Below are 8,742 nucleotides of genomic sequence, written 5' to 3'. Positions count from 1 at the left end.
GTGCGCACGTGCGCTCCAGGTAAGATGGGTCAGAGTCAGTTTAGGGTTCAGAGGACTTAGGATCAAGGGACAGGGTCCGTCCACTGACTACCTTTTGGCCACTCTACCCCATTCTCTTTTTTTTTTTTTTTTTTGCTTTTGTCTGCGCTCGGTCTACTTTTCTGTCAATGGGCTTTCTCTAGTTGCTCAGAGCGGGGGTTACTCTCTACTTGCCGCCCGGGCTTCTCATTGGCATGGCTTCTCTTGTGGAGCACAAGCTCGGGCTCCCCAAGCATGTGGGATTTTCCAGACGAACGATCGAACCTGTGTCCCCTGCCCTAGCAGGCGGGTTCTTAACTACTGGACCACCAGGGAAGTCCCGCTCCCATCTCTACAATGGGAATAGTGCTTGCGGCTATTCCTCAATGCCAAGGCCTCCTCAGGGCCTTTGTCCTTTCCCTTGGACTGGAAGATTCTTCCCTAGACCCTCCATCTTAAGAAAATGCCACCTCTCCTCTGGTCAGCTTTTCCTTGGCTCTCCATCTAAAATTGCCTCTCTTTCTTGTACATCTCCCTGGCTTCCTTTAAAGCCTGTTATTGTCTGACATATTGTATATTTTATTTACCTTATTATCAGTCTTTCCCACCCCCACCCCCATATTAAACTCCACAGGGGCATTTAGTTCCTTTTCACTACTGTAGAACAGTGTCTGGTGCAGAGCAAGTGGCCAATAAATATTTAATAAATTAACTGAGATGATGTGTCCGGCTTCTACTGAGCTCTCAGTAAGTGTAAGTTGAGTTCTTGCCATTCAAGGATTAAGTGACCTATCTGAGATCTCTCAACCTGTAAGGAGCTCTAGGTCTGGCTGCCCTAGCCATGCTGTTACATAATCACTGCTAGCACTCAGAGAAAACTGGCCAGCTTAGTCCCTGTGGACCAGTATTTTAGCCTCTCGGTGCCTCAGTTTCCTTATCTATGTGCTGTGTTTAGTTGCTCAGCGTGTCCGACTCTTTGCAACCCTATGGACTGTAGCCCGCCAGGCTCCTCCGTCCATGGGGATTCTCCAGGCGAGCCTACTGGAGTGGGCTGCCATGTCCTCCTCCAGGGGATCTTCCCAACCCAGGGATCAAACCCAGGTCTCCTGCATTGCAGGTGGATTCTTTTCCATAAATGCAAATAACAGTAGCACATGCCTTGTAAGGTTTTTTATGTAAAGCCCTTGGAACAGTGTGTGGTCCGTTGTTAGCTACATGATTACTCCCCGTTCTCTCTTACCTGCCTGCCACCTCTTGCAGGATGAAGAGAGCCCCCTATGTTGCCCGCACCCTGGCTGCTCCCTAAGGGCCCATGTGATCTGCCTGGCAGAGGAGTTCCTGCAGGAGGAACCAGGGCAGCTCCTGCCTCTAGAGGGCGCATGCCCTGGGTGAGTCCCACATCCCTGCTCCAGGCTGGTTTAACTCCAGGAAGGTGGGAAGGGGGTGCCCAGTTGCCCAAGTCCAGGCCTGGGGGTAGCCAAGGCCTTCTCTTGGCACCCAGGTCCTGGCCTGGAGGAGGCTTGTGATCCTGACTCTGTTTCCTATCAACCATACCCCCTGGTAGCTGTAAGAACTCACTGCTGTGGGGAGACCTGATCTGGCTGTGCCGGATGGGCACTGAGGAGGACGAGGAGGACTCAGAATTAGAAGAGGTGAGAAGTGGCTTGGACCCCAGCCTCTCTATCCCACCCTGTCTCCTGGGCTGCCTTTCACCAACCCTCTTGTCTCCACAGGAGCACTGGACTGACATGCTCAAGACCTGATTCCCAGCATTCTCAACCTCCATCCACTCCTTTTCTTTGCCACCCTTTGTGGCTCTGGCCAGTTTTTACTTGAATACAATAAAAAGTCTGAGTTCAGGGTACCTGCTGGTGTTTTCCGGGGGTGGGGAGCATGGGTAGGAAGCAGAGACCCTGCTGGTAACTGGGGCCTGAAGAGGACAGGGGAGCGGGGAGGGGCTGCTGGCCACAGCATGGCCCAACCTCTGAAGTCACACTGTCCTTTGAGGGGTTAGGAGACTCACACCCTGGATGCAGAGCCCACTCAGCTCCAGTGCCCAGCTTGACTCTGGTGGTGCTGGTGGTTTAGTCGCTAAGTTGTGTCTGACTCTTGCAACCCCATGGACTGTAGACCGCCAGGCTCCTCTGTCCATCAGTTTTCCCAGGCAAGAATACTGGAGTGGGTTGCCATTTCCTTCTCCAGGGGATCTTTCCGACCCAGGGATTGAACCTGGTTCTCCTGCATTGCAGGTGGGTTCTTTACTGTCTGAGCCAACAGGGAAGACTCTGGACTTTAATCCAAAGAGTAAGAACAAAGGCCGAGGAGGAGAGGAGGGTGCTCTCCCCCAACAAGGTCCTGTGACTCTCGAAGCCCCAACTTCTTGTCTCTGTCTGTGGAGCCTCGTTCAAACCCAGAGAAAGAAAAGCACCTTCTGGGGGCTGTTGTTTTACCAACCATAAATGAGGCTCCACGCTGTCCTTGGAGCTCCCTCCATGGGAGTCGTGGAGCAGGGACATGTGGAGCAGGGGCACGTGGAGAAGTCAAATAACTCCCAGGGTTGACGCAAGCATTCTGGCTCTTTCCTATCCTACGCTGCCTCAAAAAGAGCCTGCCTTGCATGGCTCCACCCCAAACCCCATCACCCTGCCCACATACATCCCTCTGGACTCTGGACTTACCCTGTGGTCAGAGCCAGAAGTTCCCGGAATGTTCAGGCTGCTGGGGGCCTGCGGGCTGCCTTCCACCTGAACCCTTGGCATCTTCAAACCTGGCCTGGAGCCGGCAGAACCATGAGTGCCCCGTTTCACCTCCTCTCCCCTGCCCTTTCTAGACAAGGCACATTAGAAAAAGCTGTCTCTTGGCCCTCTCAACAGAGGAGGAGTCTAGAGGGCAGGTCAGGATTCCAGCTCAAAACACCAAAAAAAACCCCGAAAAACTATTGCACCATTGTGTCTAGTTTCAGCCTTCTGTTTTCTACACAGTAACGCACATCTTGGGTTTTCGGGCCGGGCTAAGCTGGGTTCCAGCTGAGGAGGGTCCTCCCACCCCAGACGTAACCCTCTCCTTCCTGGAGGACAGCCAAGTCCCAGTGCTGGCGCCAGGCCCCTCCCACTTGGGAACTACAAAGCTTGCAGCTCAGAGAGCGGTCCTGCACTCACCACACCGTGCCTGTTCTAAGCCCCACGCAGACACAGGCAGGGTCACAAGGCCAAGATCCAGAGAGATCAGGTGAGAGCGAGGCTGGGGGGCAGCAGGGCTGGATCCCGCTCACCTCTCGCTGCTGCTGGCTCTGGCTCCGGTCCTGTCACTTGATCTCTCCACTCCCACTTCTCACCATCTGCCCTTTCCCCTGCTGCTGCTGCTAAGTTGCTTCGGTCGTGTCTGACTCTGTGCGACCCCATAGACGGCAGCCCACCAGGCTCCCCCGTCCCTGGGATTCTCCAGGCAAGAACACTGAAGTGAGTACCCTTTCCCCTAGGAGTGCTCAACTCAGTCTCCAGCCTGGCTTGAATCTCTCTCCTCCTCGTACTTCCTATTCTCCGCTGAGTCATCAGTTTTGCTCACTCATCTGCAAAACTCTGACACAGTTGCTCAATTGGCTGTGTTTTTCTCCAACTGGGAGGGGCTGGTTGGGCAAGCTGGATCTCAGGCCCAACTGGCCTTTGGGAGTTTTCCATATGTGAGGGCCCAGGGGAGCTCAAGGGGGAAACGAGAGGCAGGAGCCCATCAGGATTAGGCCTATCACAGAAGGGAGAAGACAAAGCAGCTGGCCAGAAGTTCAGACAGGCAGGCCCTAGAGGTTTTCTCAAGTGCACATTGAAATCCCCTGGAGAGCTTCCAAAAAACTGCTATCAGGGTCCCATCCCCAGAGAGTGATTTAATTGATTTAAAAGCTCTGCAGGCAAATGAAAATGCACCCTGAGTTGTGATCCACTGCAGGAACACAGAATCTGGCTTTGAATCCCTGCCCCACCACACTGTGAGCTAGCTCTGTGAGTGCAGGCAAGTGGCTCAGGCTCCCTCAGCCTTGGGTTCTTTACTTCAAAGCAAGAATTCAACAGCTGGCACCATTGACATATTGTTCAAGGAAGGAGGCCACACCCCGGCGCCCCTGAGAAGACAGCATGGAACTGATCCAGGATACCTCCCGCCCTCCAGCAAAGTATGTGAAGGGCATCCCTCTCATCAAGTACTTTGCAGAGGCCCTGGGGCCACTGGAGAGCTTTGAAGCCTGGCCTGATGACTTGCTCATCAGCACCTACCCCAAGTCGGGTAAGTGATGGGGATACCCAGGCCTCCATTGGGCTGCAGTCCCCACCTTGGGCTGGGAGGGGCATGGCCTCAGCCCTGCTCATCCCCCATCCGTTCCCACCTGCCAGGCACCACCTGGGTAAGCGAGATCCTGGACCTGATCTACCAGGAGGGTGACCTGGAGAAGTGTCAGAGAGCCCCTGTCTTCTTGCGGGTGCCCTTCCTTGAGTTCAAGGCCCCTGGGGTTCCCACAGGTGTGTGGCAGGGTGCTGGGGGCAAGCACAGTGGAGGGAGGTTTGATTGGGGCTCCAGCTCACGGATCTTGCCCTACCTACGGCTTAGGTGTTGAGCTTCTGAAAGATACACCAGCCCCACGGCTCCTCAAGACACACTTGCCTCTGGCCCTGCTTCCGAAGACCCTGCTGGATCAGAAAATCAAGGTGAATGGCAGAGGGAGCCAGAGGAGGCTTCTAGGGCCATCCCAGCTTTGGCCCTGCCTTCTGGGAAGGTCTCACTTCCTCCAGCCTGGTCTCATCTTAAGAAGGATGGGGTGAGGGGCATTTGCCTGATGCTCTAGTGGGGTCAGGTATCTGGTGAAAATGAGACTCCTCTGTGCAGTCTGGGTGCTCACAGGCCTGTGGAGGAGGGGCTGGTGGGAACCCGGCATGCCTTGTTCCAAATCCAGACAGAGTGGCGTTAAGGGGATTAGATTAGTATAAAATAACAGTTTCAGGAACCCAGAGTTCAGCCCAGAGTTTAGCATCAGAGCAGGGTTCAGGTCCCAGCTGGATCTTGCCTGCACCCCAGGGCTGCAGGCGAGTCAGCCTCTACCTGCTTCTCCTTTGGCCAAACTGAGAGAACCTCCCTGGCAAGGAGGCCATAAAGGGGGGACACCTAGTGCCTGGTGTGCCATGTGGTGACGACGCTGGGGTTGGGTGATCACTTGCCCCTCCAGGTGATCTACATCGCCCGAAACGCCAAGGATGTGGCCGTCTCCTATTACCACTTCTATCGCATGGCCAAGGTGCACCCTGACCCTGGCACCTGGGACAGCTTCCTGGAGAAGTTCATGGCCGGGGAAGGTGAGGCTGACTCTGGAGGGCGGCGGGCCGGGGGGGGGGGTGGCTGTGGGGGGTGTGTGGAGTCAAGGGGCACCAGCTAAAATTTATGCCAACCTCTGTGTCCCGGCCATCTGCCCTGTCTCCAGTGTGCTACGGGTCCTGGTACCAGCACGTGCGGGAGTGGTGGGAGCTGAGTCACACCCACCCTGTTCTCTACCTCTTCTACGAGGACATAAAGGAGGTGAGACCACCAGCTCCCATTTCCCTCCGTGTCACACTTAGGAAGGCAGGAACCTCACAGGGCCTGCTGAGGCCCACTCAGCACCCTCCCCTATGGCAGCCCACAGACCAGCCCTCCTGGATCCCCTGCCCAGGACTGAAGAGTAGGAGTGCCCCCTCTGCGGCAGCGCCCTGTGCAGCCCTTTATGTCCTAACGCCTGAGTCAGCAACACGTGCAGACATTCATCTGCTCTGTACTGCCAGTGCTTCTCCTGGGACCACCATTATGAAAGGGGACTGTCCCTCCTCTCAGCCAAAAGGAACCAGACCTCTGTGATCAAGGATCACAGGGTAGAAGACAGTCACACCTGCCCCTGGAAAAGAGGACCACAGTCAAGGAACAGGGCCTGAGGTCTCTAGGCAGAAATGGCCAGATCCCCTCAGGGTTAGAAAGGCGCCTCCCTTTTCTGCTCAGCAAGTAATCCAAACCTCCCTGAAGAGCCTCTCCACTGCTCCAGGACCCCAAAAGGGAGATTCAGAAGATCCTGGAGTTTATAGGGCGCTCCCTGCCTGAGGAGACTGTGGATCACATTGTCCAGTGCACATCTTTCAAAGAGATGAAGAAGAACCCCATGACCAACTACAGCACCATACCCACTGCAGTCATGGACCACAGCATCTCTGCCTTCATGAGGAAAGGTGAGAGCCGCCCCAGGGGGCGGGTGTGGGCATTTGGGAAGTGGGGGAGCCTCAAATGGAGCTGCCCTTCGGCCATTCGGGGCCACCTCTGCAGCCGGGACCTCCTTCCTGCCATCTCTACCCAGGCATCACTGGTGATTGGAAATCCACCTTCACTGTGGCCCAGAATGAGCTCTTTGAAGCCCACTATGCTGAGAAGATGGCGGGCTGCAAGCTCCGCTTCCGCTGGGAGCTGTGAGTGGTCCTCTGGAGGCATGTGAAACAAGCCCAGCCATGGCTTCAGAAATAAAATCTGATGTGTGTTAAACAGAGAGCCTCTGTTGGGAGCAAAGAACAAACCTGAGCTAGAAGGGTAGATGCCCACTGGGACCCAATGAGGCCATCTCCCCTGGTGGCCTCTAGCTCGCCCTAGTGGGGAGGGAGAGAAGGGTCTGGAAAAGCAAAACCCAGGAGACATGGACAAGGAGGAAGAATATTTATTTGATCACAAAATCTTGTGCGTCCCCCTTTGAGGGTGTCAGCTGATTGCGAGTCTACTAGGCCACTTCACTTTTTCTTGGGCTCCTTACAAGCCACCACGTACCGCTGGGCTACATTGAGGGGAGGGGAGTAACCGTCTGCATAGGAGGTGTCTTCAAACAGGACGGAATAGTCATCCTGGGGCTGCAGCAGAGGCAGACAGGAGGGACTGGTCAGAGAGCTCCAGGCGAGCCCCCCGCCCCACAGCACCACCACTAAGCTAGTGACAGGAACCTCTGGCTCATGGCCCCCAGACATGCCTGTCCTCATAGTCACTCAGGAAGTGGAGATGTGTGAACACAGTCCCTGTTACTACAGAACTCTTTCCTCAGCAACAAAAGGACAAGGGTAAGGGATGAAGAGCAAGGAGACCACCACCTACATGGGTGGGCCGTAACTGGAGGGTGTGGCACCAGGGAGCCTGGGTTAAAGGGATCAAGGACAACCTAGAGGGCAACAGCAAGGATCCTGGAGGAAGAGGCAAGAATAGCCTTTAAACTGTCATCAGGTGACCAGGGCATCAGCAATGTGGTTAAGAGCATGAGGGAAAGCGGTTCAGCCAAAGAAAAGGCAGTGGGGCTGGAGTTAAGGGCTCCAAGACAGGCCCTGGGCATGGAGCTTCTTATCTCAATGCAAAAGCAAGGTTAGACTAGTGTACGCATCATGTCCATTCAGCTCAGGGCTCGCTAAGGCTCTGAAACTCAGGAAGAGGAGGGTGGGCCAGTGTTGCCCCAGAGGGCAGGGCTGGAGGGAAGACTAAGAAGAAGACAGAGAGCAACTTACAGGGCCCTCTGAGCTCAGAGAGGCTGTGAGATGAGGACAAGAGGGGAAGGAGGTAGGAAGGTGACTCCAGGAGCCATGTGGCCACCTGGCCCTGATGTTAGGGACGGCCTCTCCTGTGGGGGCTGCCTTACCCGTTGTGGGGGCTGCCTTACCCGTTGTGGGGGCGTGTGGATCAGGGCGCGGTAGAAGCAGGTGGTCTGGGGATACAGGGCCAGCACAAGCTGCTCCTTCTGGAATAAAGCTTCGGGGTCCGTCTCCGGGTTGGCCTTCCACTGGGGTAGTGGGATGATCCGCCGGCGGCTCAGGGTGTGTCTCCTGGGGGTGGGGCTGAGGTCAGGTGGGGGCCCCATCCCCGCAGGTTGGCTGCCCCCCCGGCTTCCACGGCCCCCCACCCCCCACCAGCACACTCACTCTTTGCCTTCCTCGTCAATGTCGTCTACCTCATACCTGTGGGTGGACGAAAGGAAAGGGCTGGATGCAGAAAGGGTCAGGGTCACAGTCCAAGTCGGGGAGTCGTGAGGAAGGGAGAGGAGGGCAGGGAGGGGAAGCAGTCCCCTGGTCCCCACAGGCACCCAGGGGTGTAGCTTTTCTCCCAGCCTGCAGATGGGTAAGAGTGTAGCCCATGTGGCTGTGGTGACGGGAGAACAGCCCATGGGGCTGGGGGACCACTCACTTGTTGGTGGCGTGGCTGTAACTGACCACCTCGGCCAGGATCCACTGCTCATCCCCATCCACGGCCTTCACCCGGGCAGCCACCTTGTCTCCAGGTTTGGCCACGTAGTCCCCAGAAGCTGGAATGGCCCCGCATAGGGGCGGGGGCCTGAGAACAGAATTAAAATGTTCAGTCCCAGCCCCCGCCTTGCCAGCCCCTACCCTACCCAGGGCCTACCCTCACTTGTCACCAGGCTTCCCGATCCACAGGGGCAGGGTCATGGCTGACTGCTGCAGCAGGGTCATGAGCACCCCCCTGCGCATGGTCTTCCGAGGAGGCTCCGAGTCATTGTACAGGCCTGCGATCTTGGCCGCTGTTGGAAAGAGAGACGTGAGCCCTCAGGATATCAGAGATAGGGCGCCCACCCCAGCCCTCCCACATTGGGCCTTCAGAGCTCAGCCTGCAGCACCCTGGCCTGAGTGAGCACCAAGGGCCCATGTGCCATCCCGCCCCTTCCTCAAGATGCCCACAGTGAGACCA

The 8,742-nt window shown here is 56.2% G+C and overlaps 4 protein-coding genes across 9 annotated transcripts in view; 2 read left to right on the top strand and 2 right to left on the bottom strand.

Moving 5' to 3' along the window:
* Positions 1 to 1,879, top strand: part of SLX1A (SLX1 structure-specific endonuclease subunit homolog A (S. cerevisiae)) — a 3,427-nt gene extending 1,548 nt beyond the window's left edge. The window contains exons 3-5 of the mRNA XM_010837282.1: positions 1,279 to 1,406; positions 1,583 to 1,670; positions 1,752 to 1,879. Coding sequence (XP_010835584.1) covers positions 1,279 to 1,406; positions 1,583 to 1,670; positions 1,752 to 1,781 — 246 coding nt within the window. The 3' untranslated portion in view covers positions 1,782 to 1,879. The remainder of the gene's footprint in view (positions 1 to 1,278; positions 1,407 to 1,582; positions 1,671 to 1,751) is intronic.
* BOLA2B (bolA family member 2B) overlaps positions 1 to 4,050 on the bottom strand; it is an 8,676-nt gene extending 4,626 nt beyond the window's left edge. Inside the window, exons 1-2 of one of the 2 annotated variants that reach the window (XM_010837280.1) lie at positions 3,290 to 4,050; positions 2,697 to 2,790 (exon numbers count right to left, since the gene is read on the bottom strand). In XM_010837280.1, coding sequence (XP_010835582.1) covers positions 2,697 to 2,777 — 81 coding nt within the window. In that variant the 5' untranslated portion in view covers positions 2,778 to 2,790; positions 3,290 to 4,050. Of the gene's footprint in view, positions 1 to 2,696; positions 2,801 to 3,289 lie in introns of those variants that run through there. The other variant, XM_010837279.1, reaches the window with a different exon arrangement.
* LOC104986626 (sulfotransferase 1A1) lies at positions 2,917 to 6,555 on the top strand. 2 transcript variants are annotated; one of them, XM_010837283.1, is made up of 8 exons: positions 2,917 to 3,246; positions 4,110 to 4,290; positions 4,398 to 4,523; positions 4,612 to 4,709; positions 5,225 to 5,351; positions 5,477 to 5,571; positions 6,068 to 6,248; positions 6,374 to 6,555. In XM_010837283.1, exons 2-8 carry the CDS (start codon positions 4,143 to 4,145, stop codon positions 6,484 to 6,486), a joined length of 888 nt encoding a protein of 295 aa, XP_010835585.1. In that variant the 5' UTR covers positions 2,917 to 3,246; positions 4,110 to 4,142; the 3' UTR covers positions 6,487 to 6,555. The 2 variants fall into 2 exon arrangements, with proteins under 2 accessions (XP_010835585.1, XP_010835586.1); XM_010837284.1 differs by having other exon boundaries at positions 2,919 to 3,246; positions 4,066 to 4,290.
* A 153-nt stretch (positions 6,556 to 6,708) lies between these two features.
* Positions 6,709 to 8,742, bottom strand: part of CCDC101 (coiled-coil domain containing 101) — a 30,402-nt gene continuing 28,368 nt past the window's right edge. For all 4 annotated transcript variants that reach the window (XM_010837273.1, XM_010837272.1, XM_010837274.1 and 1 more), the window contains exons 6-10: positions 8,446 to 8,575; positions 8,224 to 8,370; positions 7,962 to 7,997; positions 7,703 to 7,865; positions 6,709 to 6,911 (exon numbers count right to left, since the gene is read on the bottom strand). In XM_010837273.1, the coding sequence (XP_010835575.1) occupies positions 6,795 to 6,911; positions 7,703 to 7,865; positions 7,962 to 7,997; positions 8,224 to 8,370; positions 8,446 to 8,575 (593 nt within the window). In that variant the 3' untranslated portion in view covers positions 6,709 to 6,794. The remainder of the gene's footprint in view (positions 6,912 to 7,702; positions 7,866 to 7,961; positions 7,998 to 8,223; positions 8,371 to 8,445; positions 8,576 to 8,742) is intronic.

Source organism: Bison bison, unplaced genomic scaffold (assembly GCF_000754665.1).
Source record: "Bison bison bison isolate TAMUID 2011002044 unplaced genomic scaffold, Bison_UMD1.0 scf7180017864072, whole genome shotgun sequence".
In the NCBI taxonomy this organism is placed as follows: domain Eukaryota; kingdom Metazoa; phylum Chordata; class Mammalia; order Artiodactyla; family Bovidae; genus Bison; species Bison bison.
This window is presented reverse-complemented; position numbering and strand designations above follow the sequence as displayed.